The sequence below is a fragment of the Rhea pennata genome, chromosome 14 (genome assembly GCF_028389875.1).
Source record: "Rhea pennata isolate bPtePen1 chromosome 14, bPtePen1.pri, whole genome shotgun sequence".
Taxonomy (NCBI): domain Eukaryota; kingdom Metazoa; phylum Chordata; class Aves; order Rheiformes; family Rheidae; genus Rhea; species Rhea pennata.
In genome coordinates, this window is record NC_084676.1 from 362,858 (window position 1) to 390,130 (window position 27,273).

A 27,273-nucleotide genomic window follows, 5' to 3' on the forward strand; every position below is an offset into this window, starting at 1 on the left:
AAGTCTTACCAAATCAGCACCGGCTTGAAGCAATACATCTGCAACATCAGTATGTCCATTTTCACAGGCATAGGTCAAAGCTGTGTCTCCTGTTGCCGTGGTGGCGTGAACATTAGCTCCTAGAAACGCAGCATTAGTTATTTTTAATTGGACTCTGCCTTACAAAGTACTTCATATCAGATGAATACAAAAGCAAGGGACTTTCAAGCCATGACAACAGCTATATCCTACAGATCAACAGTTTCCACAGCCAAGGGCATTACTCTCATGGTAAAAATGCTCCATAGAGAAGGGGTAAGCCAAGGCCTGGAAAAGTCATGACTGACAATCTAACTGGAAACCTATTCACTCACTTATTCCTACTCTCCCTGTACAGCAATGAAAATTTCAGTTATGACAAACAAAAACGAATCCAGACACTTGTCTAGACTATTCATTTGATAGGGAGCTGCATGCCAAGCAAAACCAGCTGAAAGCATTTTATTAGATAAGCATTAATACTATATGATCATACCTTTCTACAAGTTTCATCTCTTCCCTGCTCTTTAGAACTATTTTATATTAAAATAATGACGTGCTTCATACATGTCAGCTAAATGAAAACCATGCATGTTTCTTAATATCTAACATCATCATCTTCTACAAAAATGCCAATGTGATTAACCCTTTTCTTATTTTCAAAGCCTGAGATATATTTAGAGACTCACTGATGCCAAAACAAGGCTCCTCAATTAACTTTTTACACTATCAGTAGAACTGAAGTGCAAGCAGAGTTCCAAGTGAGCTGGCGACTGGTGTCACATGCTGGTATCATTGCACAAAGACACACAGTTGTTACTGTCCCTCGATGAGCAATGAGCATTACTTTCTAGAATTACAAATCCAGCCACTTTTATATCTATTCACTTCACATTACAAGGAAAACTTCCAAAATGTAGCCCTTTCCTCCTTTCTCCCCCCCAATAGTCTCACTATAATTCATCTCTACCAGCTTCAAAACTGACAGATGAACACCGAAGTGTCATTTTGCCCTCAACTCCAGATTATGTAACTTTATCCTACTTTAAAGAAAGTCAGTGCACTCCAGAATCTGTCTTGCACACAGTTTCCCAGGGCCTAATTCCTAAAGTACTGGTTATTCAGGGAGAGAATTTGTCTGCAGATAATAAGGCTCAGTCAAAACAGGAATAGCATATAAAAACAAGCATTGTCTGTATTAACATTTTGTCCTAAATGCAGTTAGCTGGAAACAATGTTCGTAATGAACAGTGATATTTTGCGGAGATGAAACAGAATCCAACGCTCTATAAGGCTCTTTCCCATGTTAACGGTATCATACAATGCTATCATGAAATATACACATTTTTTCTTTTTAAGTCCATGAGAACAGAGTTTCTTGTTACAACACTACCATCAAATATCTACTAAATCATACAGAGCATTGATACTGCACTGTCTGTGGGTCTGATCACTCGTATTGTACACATACCTGCTGCCAGCAAGTATTTCACCAATTCAAGATGTCCTTCTTGAGCAGCTTCCATCAAAGGTGTTGAGCAACCAAGCTCTATATCAGCTCCTGCCTTAATAAGGAAGTCAGCTACTTCAGAAAACCCTCCACAACATGCCAGAGTAAGAGCAGTTTCCTGTGTTTCTTCTGTCTGTGCATTTATATTTGCCCCTAGAAAACAAAACAGCTGTTAATTTAACTGACCAGACACAGGGTGGGAAGGTGAATGCTTATCACCTCTGTAATTTAGGTGCTCTAGCTTGGTTTTGAAATTACAGCAGTAAGCAGTGACAACCACTTGCTAAATCATAAGAACTTGCACTCTACAGAACAGTCAACACTGCATCCTTTTTAGTGAACACTAAAGAAATGAAACTTATTACTCCATTATCTCACCTTGCGCCAGTAACAAGGCCACCATCTCCTCATGGCCTTCTCGAGCAGCTTCCATTAGAGGAGTGTAACCTTCATCATTAACTTCCTCCAGGTTCGCTCCTCTCTCTATCAGGAGAGCTGCTAGCTCCACGTGTCCACCACAAGCAGCCAGAGTGAGTGGGGACTCAAAGGAATCTGCAGGCATATTCACTTGAGCACCACTGTCTAAAAGCAAGCGAGCTACTTCTACGTGTCCATCCTACAAGGCAGGAGTGAAAACAAAAATCAGAAACATTAAATCATTAAATGCAGTAGTTACAGTTGCTATTGTATTATACCTGAAAATGATGATCTTCATTCGTTATGATGATTCCATTTATGACAATTATGGCAATGCTTGGATTAAACTGACATTTATATTTCCATCTCGACTTTGCCAAATTTAAATTGATTAAAACAAAAGCTAGTTTTGTTCTTTTGGGGTTTTTATTTCCCCTCTTTTTTTGGGACACTTGACTTAAATATTCAGCAGAACACTTGGGACACAAGAGTAATACAGACATCAAACAAGTACCATGAACAGACCCACTGCATGACTAACTCCCAAAATAAGTATTGGAAGAAAAATTTTCTTCATAATTGATTCACGGTTTCTACAGGCAAACAGCTCCAACAGACACATTCCAGACCCTGAGAAAGGTGCAGTAATTACGGAGAAACTGCAATAGGTTACAGTGAGGTAGGAAAAAGGAAGGGAAACTGGAATAAATCAAAAATGCATTGGGGTGAATGAATCTTTGCCATATAGGAAAGACAATGAGTATTGCCATATAAGTTCATTTGAGCCCTTTCAAAAAAAAATTAAAAAAAATAAAATAAAAAATGTAGGTGTTCACTTCTCAGTAAACTCTATCTATATTGCTGGAAGTTGCTTGGAAGAGAATGTGTACCAAAAACTCATGTTTCACCTAAGACATGATTTGTAGAGAGTCACAATACCTTTGAGAAAGGGAAACATACAAAGAGGTTTTGACATTAGGAAAGAAGAAACACCTACATATGGCATCTCTCTCTCATGTAACTTACTCTAACTGAACCCAAATCTGTTGAAATGCAAACACACACCTTTAAGAGGGGAAGCTCAATCATGAAAAGAATGCAATTGCTCAGTGAGATTCGCCAGTTCTGAGGGACTAATCAGAGAACGTTTAAGACCTGACCCTTCTTCAGCATACACACTTAGTAGGATAACCTAAGGATGAAAAGGGAACTCTTGATGCCTTGCACATTCCAGATGTGTAGGTATTAGGTACATCTCCTTGGATGCACATTCTATTTATCATCCAAAGAAACACTGAGTTTTTCTGGAATGAAAAAAATGAGCCAACCACGATGGTTTGGTAATGCTAGCATAGCTTTGCTCCCTGATGCAGTGGCTCTCCAGTGATTTGACAGTTAACCTGGATCCTTCAACTAGTCCCAACATGTGCTGACCAGACAGTTTTAGTGAAGTAAAAGAGTATTTCCTCCACACGAAGACAAATGAAAGCCCAACTACACAGGCGAAAAGCAGATGCATTTATGTTAATTTATTGATGAAAATCTAAATACAGTTGGGTAACCTTAAAGGGCAGAAAATATATTAAAGCACTTCTCCTTCCCATGCTAGAGCCAGATTTGTCTGGGCTAGGGCTCAGATACCTAGTAGTGATCCAAAAGTGGATTTCTCAGTCATATTATAGATTAATTGAAAAAATTTGAGAACTCATTTTTTAAGAACAGCATCTTCAAGCAAACTTCTCCCTTCTGACCACATCAGAATTATGAGACAGTAACTCAACAGCTGTAGGAAAGAGGTAAGTGAAGTATCAGACAGGCAAGTCCACAAAGCTTTTTTCAGTTGACTGTGAAGCAGATAGTGTATAACCTGAGACTTGACAATACCCATGTCTGTAAATTAGACACGCAGGCTGTTGTTCTTGGAGAACTAGCTAAAAGCCAACAAGGTCATCCAACTAAATTTCTTATTTTAACCATAGCACTCCAACTTGACTAGAACACAGTACTGAAACTCAGAGGCACTTACAACCTAAATCAATGAACAGAGACCAGGCATCTCATCTTCCTGTTATGACCTTGCAGCATTCACTGCTCAGAAAACAACAAAGACTGCCAAAAGTCAAAATAGCGTGTGCGAATGGTTCCTTTCTGGAAGGGTACAGCCAAAAAAACAATGGCAAGGAACAAATTCCATCACTATACTTGCAGTTGGAACTTCAAGGGATCAGTTACTGACCTCGGTCACTCGCATCATTATCTCAACTGCACCAAAAGTACACTTGAGCCTTCAGCTCTCAGAAGACTAGTGAAACACTACAGCCCATTTTCTAAGGCCTATATAGGCTACTAGGAGCAAATTAAGCTTTCCTATATTCTTCGCTTCACATGAAAAGAAACTGCATGTTCTTTTCTCCAAGAAGTTCCATGGTTTGAAGACAGAAAAGATCTCCCATGGCTCTGGACAGAAACAGATGTGTTCTGACACAACACAACACTCAACATCAAGATGAGGCTCTTGGAAAGAAAGGGCTTTTCAACAGCTGCTTTAAGACTGTATGAATTGCTCAGGAATTCACTAGCTACTTTTGGTCTACCTTTTATTTCTGAAAGAAAAACTCACAGCACCATTTACACCTAAAATACATGTATTTCCTGCATGGTGAAGAGATACATGTGACACATTAGTCATCCAGTTCAATGCACTTCTGGAAAGCTCACACCTTCCAGATTATGATCTGTAAGATTTTATTTAAAACAGCCACTTTCCCACCTTTGTCTTTTTAAACTGAAAAAGATAAAAGTGATTTGCACTCAACCTATTATCCCATGGCACTACAAATTAGCTACCACTATGCTTCACACAGAGAAAATTTAGAACAACGCATCATTTGCCCAGAAGTTAGAATAATTCTTCCCTACGCCCAGTTAGAGGCTTAGAAGCTGGCTACTTGTGGTTGTTAACTATAGTAATGGATTTCTTATGATTATCAAAATACTCTGCAACTCTGCATCTGCAGAGGACAGCTTGTTAACAAAGACTCACTTTATTGTCCCCTTTACTCCTCTCACTGGAAAGGGAGGAGGACAAATAAAAAGCTTCTTACCATGCAGGCCTCCATCAGCGCTGTGTGCATCTCATCTGTTTTATGTTCTTGATCAGCTCCAGCTTCGAGCAAAAAACGAACCATATCTAAATGGCCTTCAAATGAAACAGATCAAAACAAATAAGCATTTAATATTACAAGGTTTTAGTAGTACAGATAAAACACCTAATGTTGATCATTTTGATTTGCATAGTTTGCCATTACAATTTTTAACAAGTTTTAATTTGCAACCTCAACTGATCTTAAAATATTAAAACAAGTACCAATGCAAAAGGGACAGTCAGCCGTAAGACAGCAATAACTCAAATTCACACAACAGGAACCCTTCTTTGAGACTTCAGGTTATTAAAAAAGACCGTGCTCATTCTTTATTCAGTTGTATAGTGACATACAATTTAACTGTTCTGAATGGCATATATTTTGAAAGGGGCAGGGGGAGAAAGAAAATTACCTTCTAAAGATTAGGTTCATGCAGCTATGAACTTAACTGAGCTTTTTAATCCCTTCTGAGAACTCTAATCTGCACACATCATGTTGCATTATGTTATCTGACACTATTTTAAAAAGTTTCTACTGAAGTTTTTTTTCACTTTAACTGATGGAACATTTCTCAAAATAAAACCCAAAACCTAAACGTATTTAAGGACTGTATTACACCTTTCATCACTTACGATTCTGTATCCCTTACAAGTAACAGATTTTATCCTCCCAAAGCACATCCTACTAAATGATAAAACTTTTTGTTTTATGCAACAAACTGATAGGAAAACAAGGTAGCTCAACAATCTTGCCAAAGATAATACCGAAAATCTCTAGTCTAAGAAAATCTCATACAATATCACTCTTCCTGTTAAGTCTTACGTTATGAGAACTAAGAATACCCATACAATATATCCAGGAGTTCTATTACTGAAAATTCCCTGTCTTGTACTACTATACACTGCCAGAAATCCATGACAGATTCAGATCCAAGTTTTCAGACAGGTTCCACATAACATGTATCCTCAGATTTTCACCAGAGGCAAAATCTGCAGCTACTGTGACAATGATCTGCATCCTTAGAGCTTCTATTAGAAGGAGAAAAACAGTTGTTGGAAATTTTATAGAGGTTTTTTTATAGAGGTTTTTTGTTTTTGTTTTTGTTTTTTTTGGGGAAAAAAATTTTTGGAGGTGTAGTTAACCACTGCACTAAGTTATTTTATAAAGAAATTTCACACACCTGTCAAATTTGAAAAAACAGCTAAAACAACAACAACAACAACAACAAAAAGTCGAAAGACTTTAACAACTTTCATAACAATTCATAAATGCCCCTAAAATTATACTGGAGGAAAAGTATTCAGTAGTAAACACTGGCATTTTTCCCCCCCATCAGGAATTCTAGGGATATCTGTTGTAACTTTACACTGTCCTAACAATTAATAGAGATGTTTTCAGAACATTAAGACAGGTGAGAGGAACACAAATAACAAGGGGGACCGTTGGGTGGACATTAGTGAGTAGTGGGAAAGGAAGACAGCAACCCAGGTGGTGTCAAAGCACAAGCTTGGGCGCAGCCAGCCACAAACTTCATAGCCAATGTTTTGAATGTGGCTCAAATGTGGTGGACAAATAGCATCCGTGAGGCGAAAAAGTCAAGTAATAGGACTGAGATCTTAAAAGCACAATTTTGTTGTTAGAATAATAACAATGATAATCCATCTTTGTGCATAGGCTTAATACCATTCCTGACATGGAGCTGAAAACTAAAGTCTAGCATTCCTAAATAGTTTTTAAAAGTTCAATCATAGTTTGTCTGAAAATGTCAATTAGATAAACAACAGCAATGCTGCAAATAGATTTCAACAGATACAAATAAGGCAAGAGACAAGAGTTTCTTTGAGCAATCATTTCAGTACCATACCTTTGTAGCATGCAAGTGTAAGTGCACTTTCTTTGAACTCGTTGGAATGAGTATTGATTCCCGCACCGTATTCCAGCAATACTCTTGCAACCTCAACATGACCTGCACTGGCTGCTTCCATTAAGGGGGTATGCCCGTTCTCATTGTGGTCTTCTATGTTAGCACCTGCTTTCAATAGCACCTTCACTATGTCAACAAATCCCCCAGCACAGGCGTAAGTGAGCGCTGTGTTCCCTGTGGAAGAGAAGTTTGAGACACTCCTCTTTATCATCCACCCCAAACACAGAAAAGGAAGTTAGATTTTAAAAACTCTGAACAAAACCAAATGTTTACCATTAACAGTAGCCTTTTACCTCACAATAATGTTACTCTAGCCAATAATTTCAGGCTGAATATAAAATTCCATCAAAAATATAACGTTAAAGAATTTTAATACTAAGTCAGTATTAAAAAAAAAACTTGGCTTATAATTATGTTTCCTACTTCAGCACAGAAAAAGGTCAAAGATATCACTGAATAATTTTCATGTTCAATGTAGAAGGATTTTTTTTGTCCAAGTACTCTTTGATCCCTTGAAAGGCTTTTATTGGCTAAATGAAAAAAATACACTATTACATTTTTAAAAATGAGTTCTGAAAATGATAGAGAATCACATATGGCTCATTTTAATTTGTACAGTCAGTTTTAAGCTATTTTATATTCTACAGCTTTAATCAATATGGCTAACCATCAGGACAAAAAGCACACTGCAAAATTGAAGCATCTGACACATAAAAGATTGAACTGTATCTTAAGACTAGTAAAATTAAACTGCAGCTTAATATTTTCAGTAAGGTTACAGTTACTGATCAAAGAATTGGTCCTCCTTTTCAGTAAGAAACCATATACCAAAGGAATTGATCATGACCACATGTTCCAAGGACTTCTTACTACACAATTTTGGACTATACAAATGAGGAAAGCTAAGCTTCATGCATTTTCCTCATCATCTTACAGTGCAGTGGTTTTCAGAAGAACAATACTTTTCATTACAGATAACATTAAGAGCTATAAGAACCTTATTTGGCCATTATTAAACACAACTATCTGACCTGCTCTTAATAGCTTTATTTATAAAAAGATATGGCAGGAACTATCAAGCACTTAAAAAACAGATGCTCAGAACAGTAGCATATGGCTTATATGGTAGTATTGTTAATTTTTCCAGTTACTGCTCCCCAGTTACCTGTTGAAGACTGGGCGTTGACATCTGCACAATGAACAAGGAGAAGTTTAACAATATCTACATAGCCTCCACTGGCAGCTGCCATTAACGGTGTTATGTCTCCTTTATTCCCTCGATCTTCAACATTTGCATGCATTGCTAGTAGCACCTGAAAAAAAAAAGTTCACTTCAATTAATAAATTGTAACACCTACATTTTGATTTTAGTTCAAAGGGATTTAAGAATGATTCCCCACTCAGCCATTACATCCCCTCACAGTAATACCCCAGGAGTGAAGAACAATGGTCCTCTCTAAGACCATTTATAATTACTACCTATCCTGTGCTTTGCTTTAGGAAATGCTACTTTTGTAGATCACTTGCTCATAGCAGTTAAAGCCCACATTAAGTTACAGTACAATACTGACATTTAAAAATGTCACAGGGCAATTCATTAACTAGCACGATAAGAGAAATGACAAACTTGCATTAATGACCACAGCACAGACTAGTTTAAGCTTAAGAGTAAGCAAGTTTTCTCCCTGCATGCTCTCCTGGCGTGAAAACTTCCAGCTGGGCACCTTCTGAGAACCATCACAAGCATCTTCAAAAAAGCACATATTGTGCTTCTTTGATATACAAGGATAAAGGCAGGTCCAAAATTATAGATGTGATTCAAAAAAAAAAAAAAAAAAAAAGATTGAGTGATTGAGACTAGAACTAGACATGAGCTGAAGTATGTAATCATTTGTGGTTTTATTTAACCACTGATTTAGATCCTTTTGCAATATTTCCCTGGCAGAACAACTTGATTGCATCTAGAACAATGCCAGAAAAGATTATAAAAAACACAAAGTACATTCTTCAGACAAGTCCCTTAAATATAGAGGCATAAGATGGCATAGTCCATTAAAGAAGATGACCAACAACTAACCCACAACAATATAAACCACATTAACTGAAGTTCCAATTTAGATAATAAAACTTACTTTAATCAGAACAGTTATAGTCTTCAGCTATCAAAGAATTCCCTTACACAATACTTCATAAAGGTTTAGTTGTGACTATATTTGTTACTTACTTGTGCCAATTCATAATACCCAGCTGAACAGGCCAAGCAAAGGAGACTCTCCCCTTCTTCAGTATGTTCATTTACACTTCTTCCTTCATCCAGCAGCTTCCGGACAGCATTTACATCCCCATCTGAGCATGCTTCTGCCAAACTGCGACTGGAAAAAAAAAAATCAGTAACCACAAAATAAGCTCAAAATAAATTTGCAGTAGATGGCTAGCTCCCTTATGCAAGAAGCAATCTCGAATGCTTTAATGCTCATGACTTCAGTAAAAAGCTTTAATAAAAAATACACCGTGCAGAATTTTTATATAAAAAGATACACAAGATGCACTATCTGTATGAGATACACACCCATTTCACAGGAGAAATGGAAATAATGACCTTGCTTATGTCTAAATCAACTCCTGTTCTCATCATCTTCTAACTTTGATAATAAGCTCTCATACAGACTTCTGGTGCAGAAAAGAGCATTTGAAGTCAGGCAATTTGTGGTGTTTGCAAAATACAGAGGTAAACCTCACTGCTGCTATACATAGCCTGTGTGCATGTGACACCCCGCCAACAAGCTATGGCCACAACAAGCTATTGACTGTAGGCACCAAGACAAATTCCTAGTACAAAAAAAAAAAAAAAAAGAAAAAAAAAAAAAAGCATTACAGAGAGCACTAACGCTGAATTCTGCAACAAGCCCAGCTTCCTTAGTGTCATCTCTCTTGCAGTCAGACAATTTCCTTCTCTGCACTGCCCAAAAGCTCACTTCTTTTAATTGGAAACAGTGATTTCTTAATTTAAGCAGACATTTTAAACCAAGAGAAATCCTTACCACACCTAATGATCTAATTTTCAAAAGACAGAAGAGCATTGTAAGGGTTTCATCTGTGTTTCTTTTCACATTTTAAAGTTTTTAACACTTAACAGCAATAACAACATAAATCCCATGCAGAAAACTAATAAGCTATCCTAAAAAAAAAAAAAAGTAACTACAAACTAAGCATTTGGAAGGAAAATACAAACCAAATCAAAAGCTCAGGAGATCTGTAATCACTACTTTAACTATCATTATCCTTTGCAGTAAAGAGATGGTGCCCTATGACCTACGAAAGCATACTAAACAAATCTAGAAAAAGAGGGTGAGCTGAGATTCAATTGATTTCAAATCATGTCATCTGCCCTTTCAATCTTTTTGTACACTGCGGGGAAAACAGATGAGTAATTCTGACAGCAGTGACAGCTGTTAAAGCACCACTAAGCGTGGATAAGAGTACCTAGGAGCAAGCCCTGCTCAGCACCAACTCAGTTACACTTACCTAAATGATGATTTATTCTTATTTAGAAAATATATACAGGGGATCACAGCCCCTGAGCTGCTAGGATCCAAACTACAACTAATGCTTTGGTGGGAGAGGCAAAGGGAGGAGGAATCTTCTCTTATAAAGAGCACACAACTGTAGATGATCCACTGCAGGTTCACTAGTAGGTTCAGATGCAATAAGAAGCTCAAACTTCTACTTTTCTTTCATGAAAAATGTGGGTTTACTCCATAATTTCTCACCTCTAAAGATGAAACCGACTGGAGCACAAAGCATCCTCCGGACAGCACACAAAGTTCAATTTTCAACTCACTTCCAAAGACTGCAATTGTTGAACTACATCAAGTCTCTCTTTTGAAAGAAAATGACATTTGTCATATGCTCAAAAATGAAATAAACATTTTAGCGCCTGCTAGATAACCAGCTGAGAACTGACCCGAACTTCATCCAATATCCAAACGTTTACATTTGCATTATAACCCCTTTAGCTATTTTAATAAAAATAATTATTATTTTGGATATGCTTATTATTTGGCTACTTAGTCAAGCCTGTACAATGAAGCAATGGCTGCATGACACTCTCAAACCTGCCCCTTCTCCTCCAAGGTAACAGGGGGCAGCCATACACTCATGACCCAAGCAGTCAAAAAGCCTTGTGTAACCTGCATGTCACCAGGCTTTTACAGCATGAGTTCCTATGTTCAACTGGGAGGAAAGGGTGGGGATTCATACACTTCCACCCACACAAATGAGCCTTCAGAAGTAGGAGCCACCCAACATCATAACCTGCAAGACAGGTCCTGAAAGAGAAATTCATCATTCTCCACAGGAGACCTTAGGCCACTCTACATAATAAACTGCAGCAAAACCAAATCTGTTCTCGTAAAGAGCTATTAGAAACGGAACTCAGACTTGATTCTAGTTGACCTCCACATCTCAACAGTTCTCCCAGTTTGCCCTCTGCTCAGGGCCTCTTTAAAGTATTTTCAAGGTATTTTGTGAAAAGTGACAAGAATGACCTTCACAGAATCACTGAGGTTGGAGTAAGCCTCTGGAGACTGTCAAGTCCAATCCTCTGCTCAAAGCAGGGTCAACTAGGTCAGGTTGCTCAAATCCTGACTTGACACAGCCCTGAGCATCTCCAAGGATGAATTACATCTCCTGTAATTCAAATTGTGCCCATTGCCTCTTGTCCTGTCACTAGGCACTACCAAGAAGAATCTGGCTCCATCTCTTTGCTCCCCCGCATAGGGTATTTATACATCTTAGTAGGATCTCTCTCCAGCCTTCCCCTCTCCAGACAAAACAGCTGCAGCTTTCTTAGCCTCTCCTCATATGTCTGATGCTCCAGTCCTGTAATCATCTTTATGGTCTTTGCTAGATTGCTCCAGCATATCCATGTCCTCCCAGAGCTAGACATAATACTCTAGATATGGTCTCACCAGGGCTGAAAAGAGGGGAAGAATTATCTCCCTCAACCTGCTGGCGATGCCCTTCCTAACGCAGCCCAGGATGCTGTCGGTCTTCTTTGCCAGAAGGGCACATTGTTGGCACATGTTCAGTATTCACGAGGAAGCTCAGATCCTTCTCTGCAAAGCTGCTTTCCAGTCAGTCTGCACTGGTGCACAGGATTGTTCTTCCACAGGTGCAGGACCATTTCCTTTTGAACTTCATGGAATTCCTCTCTGCCCATTTCTCCAGCCTGTCAAGGTCCCTCTGAACATCAACATATCCTTCTGGTGTATCAGCCACTTTCCCCACTTCTGTATCATCAGCAAACTTGCTGAGGGTGCATTCTATCCCTACATCCAGGTCTCAGATGAATACACTGAATAGGACTGGGACTCAGCACTGATCTCAGTGGAACAGGCCTCCAACTGGACTTTGTGCCACTGATCTCAGTCTGCTCAACTCTGCCATTCAGCCAGTTTTCAATTCACCTCACTGACCACTTACCTAGCCCATATTTTAGCAGCATGTCTAGGAGGATATTGTGGGAAACTGTGACAAAAGACGTGCTAAAGTCAAGACAAACAACACGAACCACTCATCTACAAATCTAGACACCTCATCATAGAATGTTATCAGGTCAGACATGATCTCCCCATGCTGACTGCTCCTAATCACCTTTTGCCCTTAGTATATTTGGAAATGGTTTCCAAGAGACTTGCTCCCAATCTTCCCAGGGATCAAGGTGAGGCTGACTACAGTCCCCCCATTCCTCCTCCTTAAAGCTGGCATTTACTTTCTTCAGTTCTCAGGAACCTCTCCCAGTTGCTATGACCTTCCAAAGATAATCAAAAATGGCCTCGCAGTGATACCAGCCAGCTCATTCAGCACTTGCAGGTGCATCCCATCAGGTCCCACAGACTTCTGCATATCCAGTCTCTTTAGATTTTCCCTGACCTGATTCCCTCTTCCACCAAATCTTTCCTGTTCCAGACTTTTCCACCAGTCTCAGGGGCCTGGAATTCCTGAAGGCAAATCTAACTAGTAAAGATCAATGCAAGGGCAGCATTCTTACCTTTTCTGTGACCCCTGTCACCAGAGCTTTTACGATACTCAACAGCAGGCCCACATTGTCCCTTTTGCAGCTTGAGCTTGATATCTTATTGTACCCTTCATGTCCCTTTGCCAGATTCAGTTCCAGGAAGGCTTTAGTTCTCCTAGCCGCATCATCTCTGCTTGCTTGGACAGTGTCTCTACATTCTGCCCAGACCACCTGACCTTGCTTCTACCTCTTCTATGTTTCCTTTTTTTGCTCGAGTATGCTTCTCCAACATACTTTGATTCCCATATAATCTCTTTAACTTCACTTCAGAAATAATCTTGTCCTGTATCTGTATTTAAATATTGAGCAATGACTTACCGTAAGCATTTTGTTTTACAAATTCAAGTCTGAATTTCAAGAGGCCTTCCGTATGAAAAGAAATTTCAATTTTAGATCTTTGATCTTAAGTTCAACAGTTCACACAGTCATGCTATCTCAACAGTTTATGAAAAATTTGTACTAGCCGTCAGACTAAAAAAATACTTGAGGAGCTCTAAACATTGCTTTAGAATTTGCAATGCAGTAGAAAGCTTTTGAAACCTAGGACAAAGCCTCAGTGCTATGCTCTTGGGAGTTAAATGTTGACCTAATTAATTATCACCTACAAAAAGTTACCTGATATCTGGTTTCATTTTTCCCTATGCCCCTGAGCTAATCATTGCCTAGTAAGTATTAATATATTCTTCCAACTTTTAACACAGCCAATGAGCTAGATCCTTTAACTTCCCCTCAGCTACACAGTGGCAGTAGGCACAGAACTATCACTAGCTCATCTACAACTAAGAATACAACCAGTTCTCAAAAAAGAAATCAACTACCTCATATACAGAAAAAGCAGCACTTTCAAATTTAGAAGGTGGAAAGTTTTGTACTTTTTCCTTGTCCTTCTTAGCTAGTAATTCACAGTGAGAACAGTTACACCTTCAGACTTAATATCTTTGTTTTTGCTATTAACAGAGGAGATACTCTTTACTAAAGAGTAACTGCAAAAATAACTAAATTTTAACTGACAAATGCAAGTTTACTTTGCACAGTTAGGAAACCAGGAGTGGAGGGACATCAATACATACTTGTCCACTTGTCCTGCATTGTGATTGTTCTCTGCTCTCATCCGCGTCAACGCAGCAGCAGCTTCATCCAACGCACAGCTGACAGAGGATGTCAGTCTTCGGAGAACCTCAGGATCTGCGAAGGCTTTACCATCGGCAGTGGACAATTTACCAATTCCTTCAGCGTACGTTCGTTCATCAGTCAGGTTAGTATGAAAGTCACACAAAAGAAATGCAAAGAAACTATTTTAGACTTCAGCCACATGCACTATTAGTTAAAAATCATTTGCAAACATGCCAGAAAATCAGCTACTTAAAAGTAACTGTTAACATTTGCCTATGATCTGAATATTTAATTATACCACAGCAGTAGCAAAACCATTTTTCAACTGGCAGCTTAATTATCTGTCCCAAATTTTCTGTTCATACACCTTTAAGGATGAGGTGGGAGGGAAACCTTTGAAGGGATTAAGGGTAAATTCAGAGGTCAAGCCCAAAAGCAGAAGTTTGAGAAAGAGATATTAATTCCACAGACTTCTTTTAACATTATCTGAATGTGAACAAAAATTTTTGACTTCAAGTTTTAAAATTATTTTTCCTTTCCTGCTCAACTCCATCCAAAAAGTGGATTTAGTCTAATATACTTTTGTTCCTTTTTTAATATACTTTTGTTCCTTTTTTTTTTTTTTTAAAGAGTATACTAAAAAATACAAATTTTCCTAAAGTTTATTAGCTCTACTTTCCAACAGTTTACAGTTCTGAAGTGCACAGATACAGCTACAGGCACAACAAGTTTTAAATAAAAATTTCAAATATTTGAAGCATATTTGAAATAATTCCCCATCTATACCACACAAGTAGAAATGCTTAGCCTGAATTTTAAGTTTCTGTGCTGCCACACTAAAGCTGCGGGCCCACAGGGATTAGCACCATAAGCAAGTATTTCTCTCATTCATTTAAACTGCACTTAAATGCCAAAAGCGTAAGTTTTTTCATGGCTGATATGAGATTATGGCACATCTGAGTAGTTGTCTTACTCCACATAAATCGTTACAGCTTTGAACACTTTTAGAGCTAAAGATCAGTCTAGTTTACATATGTAAACATCTCAGCACAGTTGTTGCTGCAATGTAGGCAGATTGTAGCTACATTCATCAGTAAAGAACCAGCTGAATTTTCAATTCCTTAGCAGTGAAATAGAGTGAAATTAAAACTAAATGTCGGGGTGGGGGGGGGGAGGGGAAAGATGCATCTTACTACTTCAAAAGGTAGTCCTATTTGGTACATGCACCTCTGCAAGACTGACTGATTTACATCACGTTTCTCACTTTTACTCTGTAACCGTTACAGTATAAATATTGAAATTATACTTTGAAAAGTTTTGAACATTCTTCAAACAATGCATGTTCCCTGTTTGAGAGCCTCCAATTAATTTTTCATTGATGTAAGAATCAATACTTATCAAATTTCTCCACCTTGAAAACAATTTAGGACAGCATATCCCATATATACTTTGCTATATAATCCTACATTGCCGCTGCAGCTCTGGTAAGTGTTGGCTGGAAGCATTCAAACTCAACATTGCAGACAAAATGAAGAATTCCCACCTCTGTCATTCAAGCGAGACATCTACAATGAGGTGCAAAAAGCTTACTTAGATGACTGAAACAAAGCACAGGCCACCAAGGTTGGGATGAACTGCTTAAGAAGCTTGCTGAAAACTGAGCATATTCCCTTCCTGGCTCCAACATCCTATTTGGATTGCTTCAGCATTGTTGAGAAGTTATTAAAAAAAGAAATGTGAAATAAAGTATCCGCTTCACAATGAAATGAGAAACTGCGACTATATCCTATCTGCATCACACCTCTATTTGGTTAGAGAAAGAACCTTTCCATTCAGCAGAAAGGAAGCAGGCTCCATCTTGAAGATCAAGAATTCTTCCATGGTTGTCACAGAATCTCTGAAGACAACCAAGTACAAGTAGGATCTGATGTCTGTATCCTGCTAGGACCTGCTTCACTTCACAGTGCACTTCCATCTTTTTTGACTGCAGTCAAATGGACCACAGAAACAGAGTAGGGACTCTGGACTCCATTATTTATAACATCTGAAGAGGCTACTGACCACTTGCCCCCTTCTACCTCCAAACTCTTGAGGTCACAACCTTTTTAGCCACTGCTACTAAATATAGCAAAGCTATAAATAACAACCCACAAACACCACAGCTCACACCTCACATATGAATGCAAACTGGATTTGTTGTTAGTTTAGAAGGGAATACAAATTGCAGCTACTCAAGAGCAGACACCCCTGTCACTGCGGCAGTACTCTAGCAGAGGGGTAGGTTGGATATTTGGGTATAGCAATTGTGAAAGTGGACTGGGGAATTATTTTAGTACTAAACACACAGAAAGAGTGGTAGTTTTTATACAGATCTGCTTCCCCGGTGCAGCTCAGAGTAACTACACAGATGTTTACGCTAGCTACTTCTGGCAACAATGCCGGCTTACGCAAGCTTACAGTGTACCTAAGAGTACTAGGGAAAAGAAAAAGAGAATTAAGTCTTCTCAACTCAGCACTAAGGCCTCATCTAGGACTACTAGAGCTGAATCTGAATGACACATGAAGCAAAATGGAAAAGTACAGGAGAGAAATCCACAGGATTAGGAAAAATACGACCCCTGAGTAAAGGCTGAAGGGACTGGATTTAGTTTACAAGGAGCAGTGCAACAGCAGGTTTCCCGTACTTCCAAAGGGTCTTGTGAAGGAGCTAGCAATCAGTTCTCTGTTGCTTACAGAAAGTGGGAAACAAAAAGAAGATGGGTGAAAACACAAGAAAAACAAATAGAAATGGATACCTGAAACTAAACTGAATATCTGAATTATTTCAGTTCTTTAAGGTAGTAAAAGAGGTTACCTAAGCAGGCCATAGAATTAATCTTCTTCTGTACATCAAGAATGTATTAGATGAGAGGTCTGCAACAGAAATTTATATTTACGTGCTCCCGCCCTTACATGGTGTGAGGGATTGCCTCGGTTTCTTAGGCCAGCTCCCTTCTAGTCTTAAGTTTATAGATTCCGGTTAGTCCCAACAGGAAAAACTGCTGGATGTAATCAGGATGATGTACAAGCATGCAAAAACTACCCTTGACAAGTCTCTCCATTTTCAGTGTTTGCTCTTTTGAGCATCCACACACAACATTTCTGAAGCCAAAAAGTCACACTAAAGATCTACCAAGTGCTATAGCCTGCGAAGAGAAACAAACTATCATTGCTTCACAGCTCCTACTCCAAAATACCTGTTTTCATATACAGGTGGTCTGATGAAGGCTTCCCAATCACTGGCTCTTCCTTCCAGCTGTGAAGTCACAGTGACAGCTCACTTAAGTTTTCTATTTCCTTCCAGCAAAGGTATTATAACCACACCAAGAACTTTCTGAGTGCAAGTTAAAGAAGCCATTTGTTCACTGCACCAGCTACAACTCAGCCCAGGTGCCAACACAGGTTGTAACTTCATACCACTTATCCACAGCAAAATAATGCATCAGACACGCTGATCCTCAAAACGTCATGGGCAACTGTGTGACGAACCGAAGCACTTTTTTCTACCTTTCCAAACTAATTGACAGCAATAGAAGACAGCAGAGAAGACAGCATTTGTTAAGCTGGACACAGTGCAAAGGAGACGGACAAAAATTACCAAGCCAGATTCTGCTATTGCAAACACCCATTTATTTAGTCTCCTTTTGCAGGCTTATAGCAGCATCTAAGTAATTGCTCAGTTTTTACTTCACTGTGATTTAGGATGATTATGCCACAATCCTTATGCTGTAATGCTCGGTCATCTTCTAACCTTCCACAAAACTGTTTTCATGTCCGTTTTATAATCGCTTGTTCTTGTGTCACACTCCCAGGTGGTTATACCTCCTTGTACAGTTGTGCAAAAGTTGGACAGCAGCAATTAGATCTATACTCAGGCACAATTCTACAAGACAAGAACTTTTCTGGTCTCCTCCAATGCACAACGAAAGCATCCTCAAGACTGTTCTCCACAGCTGTGGACAAGAAAAATGAATCAAAACAAGTGACCACAAATTTCCACGTTATTACAGTCTCACAAGCATGTTATGGATTCACAAGAAATAGTAAGGGCATCTGGCACTACCTGAACTGATAACTACCTGTCTGAGCAGAGTATTTGACATTCTGCTTTTTACTGTGATAAAATGGCACTTTTTAGGAAAAAAAAAAAGAGATATCAAAGATGCATTATAAATCTGTTTTTTCGTGGACCGATCGTTGTTGCAGGTAGTAATTCTGCAAAAAGAACTTACCAGTCACTGTGGATAGTTCTTTATGCAGAGCAATCTACAGTGATTTGTGATATGGAGAAGGTGACGTTCTCAATGCAATCCCAAACACCACCACTACTGGAAGAATGAAGGGAAAAACTGCCATCGATACTGTTTCTACTGCTTTCCCCTCGAGGGAAAAGCAGTCAACTCGAGGACATAGGGAGCTAGACACATCTTTGGTCTGATATTGTAGGGCAGCTCTTTATTTGAGCACTTTTTACTGAAGCCATCTGCTAACACATCTACAATAGCTGACAAAGCTAAGGCCAGGGATATTATGTGACAACAGAAACAAGAGCTCTTAATCACATTTTCTGGACTAGAAATAAGCGATCTAGCTGTTCCCCATCTAACATACACACTGCAGACCTCCAGATTAAAGAGGAAAGTATCTGATATGCCAAGAACGAGAGTCTGGAATTCCAGGATCTGCATACAAATGAGTCGTTCCACAAACCTGGAGCAGCAGCCAGGTTCAAGGTGCAGATGAAAAGGGACTTTCCACCACTTAAAGAGAAAATTTCTGGTATAGCTGACTAGTATATAACTGTATTCCTGGTAGAGTCTGAAGCAGCTCCTTTTTTTTTTTTTTTAAGCAACTCTATGCAGCACAGCACCACCGAGTTTAGTCACACCTAACGCCAGATGTTCCAGAAGTTAGCATCATACCAAACTACGTAGATCAGCATGAAGCTGATTAAGGAGGTACGCTAAAATATGAAGCTCACCTTGCAAGAGAAAAGCTTGCTCAGAGGTATACCAACATACCTTTTAACCAATGCTCTGATTTAAAATATGGGCTTCCTTACTGACTTTCATAGTCAACAGGATGTTGTGGACTACCACGGTTAGAGTTTTAGGGTAACCTGATCTGAGCCAGTAACTCCTCAGAGTGATCTTCCTCATTTTAACCAGGCAAAGATGTAAGTATAATCTCAGAAAAACAGGAACACAACCAAGTTTGTGTCTGTTGAAAAGCCGAAAGGACAGGCAAGCTAGTGCAATTTTTGGCACGAGGAATCAGAGATTACATTTTCTGAAAGCCATGTGCATTTTCACAATTTGAACACAGAAGTTGAGAGCCATCTTAGAGAACCAGCACAAGAAATAATCTATGACGAAGTTTTTTCAAGTTTAATTCAGCAAAGGAACTTGAATCAGATAATCCACACCAGAGTGACCATCCCTTTTTCTTCAGTACCAAGAAACAGAGCATTCGGGCAGAATTATCAGATACTTTATCCTCCCTTACTGGATAAAATGCGCATCAAGAATAAAGAAAATATTTAATTGCTGTTTCTAGCTAGTAGTTCTTAATTTATCACTATTTAAAAGAAATTACTCTGGCATGAAGCCCACAGTTAAATCACTCATACTAAACAGCAGTGGTGTCTATATATGTTTTGGACAAAGGAGATCAACGCATCAAAGAGGGAAGATCAAATAATCCTCACAAAGATGAAATTGCAGATGCAGTGCTTGCGGTACTCCTTCTCAAACAGTTCCAGCACACCGTGTGTTCGAACACACACTGGAGGCCATTCAACCACTAATGCGTCAGGCCTGTGTGCTCATGTTTGTCGAGGTCTACCTAAACTACGGCTCACGTGCCATTACCTGCTAGGCCGAGAAGCTTAACTGAATCCTCTGCTTCCTTCGTGGCTTGCACCACCTGCTCCACAAATGCAGGTTTTGACACAAATCTGAACGTTAGAAAAGCCCCCCAAAAATGAAATCAGAAGCACGGTCCAGAGACGTGTCCTCTCCTTGTTAACGGTATGTAAAGAACATGCATTAAGTAGCACCTCATCAGACAAGGTGAATGCTCAGGGATAGAGACAGAGGATTTTGTTTCAGCTTCTTTGTAAGAAGCCTCATCCAGACAAAGTGAAAGCTCTGGACAGTGAAAAATACTTTCAGCAACTCTACTAGAAAAAAAAATTCTAGTGCATTATGCAAGTGCTTCCACAAGACTAGAAAGTAATAAGCACGACTGAGCATACCCTGTTCTGTAGGGCCTCAAGCGGCTTAATTCAAGAATAGCTGGGACACAGGTAGGACTCCTTCAAAAGCACATCAAAAGGACTTCAGGCATGTCAAGAGTAAAACCTCAGGGAAGATTTCTTAAAGAGGAGATGATCTGTCAGGATCTTTTGGTCCACATGTTGTATTTTTATTTCTGATAATACTTAAGAGTAGCGCAGCATCTGCAGCAAGCTCCTATCTACTCCTTTTCTGTAAATTATAGTAATGGAGGAAACAAGCAGAGATTATATCAGTTATCTGCTAAACAACATCCTACTAATATCTCTTCGATGTCATAGCTTCCTGCTCTGTGCACGTTAACAGCAACCGATTTTCTAAACCCCGTCTTACCGACAAAAAATTGGCCACTTTGCTACTTTTTGATGATGTCTGAGTATTTTCCCAAGTGCTGGGTTTACATTGCGTCACTTCCAGAGCCAGCAACCCAAAGCACAGAGTTATTAGCACCCAGACCCAGACCCACAACGACCTTGTGGCAAATGCAGGAAAGCGCTCAACCAGCTCTGGCTTGCTGCCCACATTTAATGACTAAGCAAGGTTTGCAAAATTCTGCATGCCTTGTGCAAGTAATTTAAGTCACGACCCAAGAGGTGAAGCAGCTTGGACTCGTGAGGTCCAAATAACGCAGGTTTCAGAGGCTGTGCAGTGCTCGCAGCACCACAAGCAAGGGGCAGGAAGACACAGGCACAGAAGCATCAAGCACTGTCTAGCAGATAAACCAAAACCAAAAAAAAGTCTTAAAGGAAAAAAAAAAACAGTACATTGAGTGCTACTATTTGTTCATAGAAACTAATAAAAATATTAATAAATCATCCTAATGCAGTCAACCTTTTCAAAATTCAGGTGCTTTTAGAAAAAGTTTAAAATAATTTTCCTCATTAAAGCAAGTGAAATTTAAACTAGCCCATCTTCAGAAGCCAACAGCAGGAAGGGAAAAAACACCCACAATCTGTTCTGCATTTGTTCTCTCTGTTTGCTTCCACACCTTGGCCACATGCTTGAAATGTAACTCAGTGAACTCAGCAGACCATCACTAAACTTATCGCCAAAATTCACAGTGTTCTCTTAAATTGCAGCAAGGCTGGATTTTTGAACTTTGGTGTGCAGGCTAACTAAACTGCATACCCAACTAATTTGCAGCTCTCATCTCTGTATTCTTTGTAATTCCCTTTTTCTAGGGCAAAATAAGCCCTAGATCAATCTGATAACCTGATCAATCTGTCTTATTGCTAGCCAGAGCATGGCTGAGATTTTTCCATTCCAACAAGTGCTGGTCTCTTGAAGGCTCTAGAAAGAAGCCTCCAAACTTTCTGAAACTCAACTAGTGTCATCCAGTAACATTTCTGGAAGACCACCATCATTCTTCTTTACCATGTTTTTAGTTGACTTCTTCAAAGGCAGTGTCATTCCCTGGGAACCAGGGTTCAAAAATCTATGCATTGTACTTCAGATCACATTTAGTGCACTGGCTTCCTCTGTCGTATTAACAACATACCTAACATCTCTTGCACACTGCAGTCTAACTGACCGGGCAGGTTGTAGCCTTACCATATCTGCAGCAGATTATTTAATCAGCTTATAAAACTGAATAAAAAACTGAGGATAGGAGGGACCCCCTCTAATTGTATTCTGCTTTATTTATTAGATATCAACTCAATAACATTCTCAAAAAGCAATGGCAACTTAAAGTTACTCATTGTATTCTACCATGAAGAGTTCAGTTCCTTGGCTGTTTTCTGTGGTTTTTAAGGGCCAATCTATCACAGTGTTAAAGTTCAGGACTAAAAAGCCAGCATAATACATCAAAAGGACACACCTTTTCTTCTAAATAGAAAGATCATGGTTAATATGACATCTGGCTGCATGAGGATCAACTTAAACTTAAATTGACTTAAATTGCTTTTAGAAAAGTACAGCACTCCAATCTAATTCATAGGATCTTTCCAAGCTCTTTCCAAAACTCCAAGTATGCTAACAATTAGCTCTGTTTTCAAGCCTATATTACATATCCTAATCACTTTTTGCTGTTCACACTTTATTTCCTCACAACTTGCTGACAGACCTAATACCAGGTTGCCAATTTACGGATTGGAGCTTCTCAAGCTGCTCCATTCCTTCAAACTGAACCTCTCATGCCTGCCCAGAAATCTCTTTCTAAGAGCAAGTCCACTGAATGATATATTTAATTCCCCTTTAGTCATAAGGGCTCAACCTCATGGGATCAGTAAGATGCTAAATCCAGTGAAGACAGAAAAAAAAGGCTTTGGACAGGCACCGAGTCTTACGTGTGATACTACTTCCCCACAGCAAGCTCTAGATTTTTGAGGGGAGGACGGACTCAAAATAGAAGAGATTTCAGAAAGAGGTCGTGTTCTTTTCTTCACCAGAAAAGTATCACCTAGGCAGTACTCTTTCATCTAAAACGATATTTACAGCTTCCCACAGGTTTCCCACCACCCTTCTGAGATAAGAAAAGAAAATTCAGTACTTTTGCTAGAAATAGATCATGCAATAAGGTGACTTTCTGTCCAGACACTGAGAGTGAGCAGGATGACACTGTTACACTCAAAAATCTCTCTTCAGAAACTATTTAGAGCAGATGAAGCTTTTAGCATCTCATGGGATACCTCCAAACAAAATATGCCAGTTCATAATCACATAGCAATACAATCTGATTATTTCACATGTGCAGTCAAAGCACCTTCCTAATGAACCTCCAGTCATGAACCTTCCCAATGCTTCAGGCCTTCACACAGACATATTTCCAGTGTAGAAACAGCATTCCTTAGCAAACTAACCTATATCAAAAGCCTTTTTCACAGCAGTAATACTCTGTAATTAGGGCTGCCATACCTCTATCCAGGCCAAAACTTCAAGCATGTTCACACAGCAAACAATACATTCTATGGTTTGGGTACATACGCATGTACCTCAGGCTGGCACACATAGCTAAACTAAATTTGGCACTTCCAGGATGTACTAGAGCAACTCTGCCCACCCAGCAGATCCACTTGACACTTCAGAGAAGGGCTGTGGCCACACAGTGCAGAGTAATTGTAAAAGGTCTCTACAGTACATCTAACTCTTCCAAGGAGACCGGATCTTCCTCAGCTTAGACCATCCTCAGCCTAGACCATCCAGTTATTCAATCCAGTAACTCCTATTCTATGCCTGGAAATTCTGTACAGCTACAGAAAATCTTCAAACTTTCCCAAAGTGGCTTTATAGAAGTTTACAGTTTTCCCTGGGCACGGCACCCAGCAAACAACAAATTAACAAATTTGGAGCGGCACCAGTAGCAAACTAACTTACCCCAGGGAGGCTTAACTTAACCTGCCAAATGAAACAGTTAAAGTTATCAACTTTTGCTATCTTCCTAATTACAAAAAAAGAATTCTCCTGCAAATAATTCTCTTGGATCAAAAGAGTTAAGGTGACATCCTTCACCACTTCTCATTCATGATGAATGCACTTCTCACTGACACTGTGCAAAGGAAACTTGAAAGTTGTGCCTAACTTCAAATCCAGAAGGACAAAACAACCAGTGGTCATATTTAAAACCTTTTCATCTCAAAAATATGCCCTCAAAGTAGTAAAAAGCTTGTAAAATAGACAAGTTTGGGGTTGGCAGTAGGGAAGAGGGAAGGAGATGGTTAGGGAGGGGGCAAAGTCCAAAGCCCTCAAGAGAGAGAACCTGTTGGAGGAAAGAGGAGACAAGAACATCTCTTGATTGCAACCACAGAGAATACCCATCTCTATTATGTAACAGTGAAATATTTAGACCACAGCTAACTAAAGCTGGTAGAAGTTCTACTCTACAAAAATTAAGTATCTTGGCATAGTCAAATCTCTCTAAAAAATCTTTTTGGTCCTCTGAAATTTCTCATTTTAGAAACATTTTAATATTGATAAAGTTTACACTCTCTTTTTGAGAAAGGCATTAGATAAAATGTTCCTGTATTTCTCAGTTCATTCCAACATTAGTATTAGTCCCATGCTGGGAGTAGTAGAGATTTGATATGAGAGGTTTTAGTTTAGCTTTTTCTAAAGCACTACAAACGTAACACTGAGGCTTTTAGTCTTTTCAACATCAAGTATTCATCTCTGTCATCTTCAACACTGAGCATCAAAATGATTGTCTGATCTTCGCTCCAGGGCACTGAAAGTTTGTGTTATCTTTTAAAATCTGTAATATAACTATGCTGTCAGTATCACCCATTCCATGTACTTCCAGAGCAGTTGAGTTCTTGATTTCTGAAAATCAATAAGGTTCCTGACAGCGAATCAGCACACCCAGAAATGATATTTTCAATGTGATCTGAAAATAACATATTCAGGTCACCTGCTAAGCATTTTCTGGCAAAAGCAGAAATAGAATTCCATTCACCTGGGTTGTGTTTGGTGATCCTAACTTCAAGAAGATCCTTTTCACCACAAACTTCACTCCTAGAAATAGCAATAGCTCATCCAACTAAGCAATAACCACAAGCAAAAAAACAGTATCTGAGACAATTTGAGACCATTGCAACACACACACCAGCAGGGAAAACCATCCCTAATTCTAGCCTCCAATTTTTCAGTTGGTTGATGCTACAGATTCTTAATATTATATTTGTCTTTTGACATATTTCAATGTGGTCAGAACCAGAGCCAGAAACCACCTTCCCATTTTTCTCTACCTTCTAGAATGGCAGCTTTAGCAGCAATATTTTCTGCTTGCAGAATCAAAAGCTAGGAGTGTACCTCTCCAATGGACGCTTCATGATCTACTGAACCATTCCTCATGTATCAGATGCTGCCCTTTGCTAACAGCAACACCACTTCTTATTCTTCTCATTTGTGCTGCATTAGAGCTTTAAATCTTTCCTAAAACACATCTCTAGGAGTGAAGTTTCTCTCTCTCTTCTTTTTTCCTTCCTTTTTAATCGCTCATTTTCATAGCACTCAGGAACAGTTATTACTTTAAAGCTCAGATTTGTTCCTTTCAATTTAAGGCTTTGGTTTTGTGATTCCCACAAAACATCAGAATCGGACTTGATTCCAGGTGAACCACTGAATAGTTCCTAAAAGACGATTCAAATTCACATTATTTTGGCTATGTTTGAATGATCTGTGCTTCAGCATGAATATGAATTTATTTAACCACTCAATTTTCACGAACGTTAAGTTTCTTTTAGAGTTGCAGATGTTTCTAGCAAAATCCCAATCTTCTCAAGTAGTCTGAAACTTCACCTACTTTTCCACCAACCCAATCCACCAATTACCTGTTTTCAGAATGCAACTATTTGGCAGGTATGGAATAATGTGTTCATATTCAGTTACTAAAATAAAAGATTGGTTTAAATCTTGAGACAAAGTTTTAATAAAATATCAAATAAGAGTTCAAATAGGAAACACTAATATCAGAATAATTATCCATAAGTATCCATTCTTCTGCTGCATCTTCTTTAAACTCCTAGCTATAACAGATAAATTTTGCCACAGTATAACTGAATTTCTCTATCAGTTTGATTTGTCAAGCCTCTTAATTTCAAAAAATACATGTTTTCCTCCCACTACATGAATACTAAGCAAATTCTTAAATTACCTTTTCTAAAGCTGAAGTAACATGAGACACCCTGAGCTGATCTAACATTTGGTCACTACCAAAAAGGGAGAAGACTCAATACTACTTCTATCCTTGTCTTTTCCTCGGTACTTCCAGCAATTGCCTTGCACTTACAGCTGGCAACAAGTTTTTTTTTTTCTGCCAGAATAGCAAGTCTAATTTGACCAGCAAAGAGTCTGACCAATAGCAGAATTGGCAAAAGGAGATAAAATTGCGTAGCCAGGAACAGAAGAAGAAATATTTCTGCCTTATGGTCTCAGCAAATAGCCATTAAATCCCCTCGACCACCTCATGTACCCTGTGCTAGTCATTCTGAATGTCTAAACGTTGAAGGGTTTTTAATCAAACTCCGTTATAAAGGATGACACCTTTTTCATTTCTTAAGATCTCTCATTCTAAATCTCTACCAAAGAAAAAAAAAAGTTAGCTTACTTTTACTTAAACCTTGTAAGGTGACAAGTTACCAGATGCAGTTATCAATGCAGCTGATTTCTTATGGAAGCCTCATTACAATTATGAATGTTCATAAAACCATGCTGATCTACTCTAAATGCACTTAGAATGCACATATTACGTGCAGTTAATATGAAAGCTTTATGAATTACTCCTATATTATGGTCACTGATCATCTGCTTTGTTACCAGCCATTTTCCTGTGCATTGGACACTGTCAGTCCCTGCAGAATTCAGAGCTGAATATTTTATAGACATATATGCAAAGAAAACCACTACAGGCAGCTGCTCCTTTTTCTCCTCCACTTTTTTTTGTTGTTGTTGTTAAGCACCTTCGCTCTTCAAAAAAAAAAAAAAAAGAAAAGAAAAAAAAACCACTCAATTTCCTTCACCAAAAAGCATGTTTCTCCACAAGTGGAACCCAGCTACACGTGTTCTCGCAAAGCACTACAAGTTCTTCAGTTCTGCTGAAACAAAGAACAGAATATGCAATCATGTATTATCTGCAGATGCTGCTTGGCAATCCACAGGTGGCTGCTGCAGCGTTAAGCGCTAGCAGTTGAAAGATCTGACAGAGTCAACTGCTTTTTCACTCATCCCACTGCTGATAAGTGTCTGGGACAGACATCTGCTTGCTTGCATTCCTGCAGTCCTCCCCTTGGATCGCTTCG

At 38.9% G+C, this 27,273-nt stretch overlaps 1 protein-coding gene across 6 annotated transcripts in view; it reads right to left on the reverse strand.

Annotated features, from left to right (window-relative positions):
- Window positions 1–27,273, reverse strand: part of ANKHD1 (ankyrin repeat and KH domain containing 1) — a 121,896-nt gene that overhangs the window by 62,915 nt on the left and 31,708 nt on the right. For 5 of the 6 annotated variants that reach the window (XM_062587499.1, XM_062587498.1, XM_062587496.1 and 2 more), the window contains exons 3-10: window positions 14,162–14,318; window positions 9,237–9,384; window positions 8,178–8,325; window positions 6,953–7,186; window positions 5,050–5,144; window positions 1,907–2,144; window positions 1,490–1,681; window positions 10–119 (exon numbers count right to left, since the gene is read on the reverse strand). In XM_062587499.1, the coding sequence (XP_062443483.1) occupies window positions 10–119; window positions 1,490–1,681; window positions 1,907–2,144; window positions 5,050–5,144; window positions 6,953–7,186; window positions 8,178–8,325; window positions 9,237–9,384; window positions 14,162–14,318 (1,322 nt within the window). The remainder of the gene's footprint in view (window positions 1–9; window positions 120–1,489; window positions 1,682–1,906; window positions 2,145–5,049; window positions 5,145–6,952; window positions 7,187–8,177; window positions 8,326–9,236; window positions 9,385–14,161; window positions 14,319–27,273) is intronic. The other variant, XM_062587501.1, reaches the window with a different exon arrangement.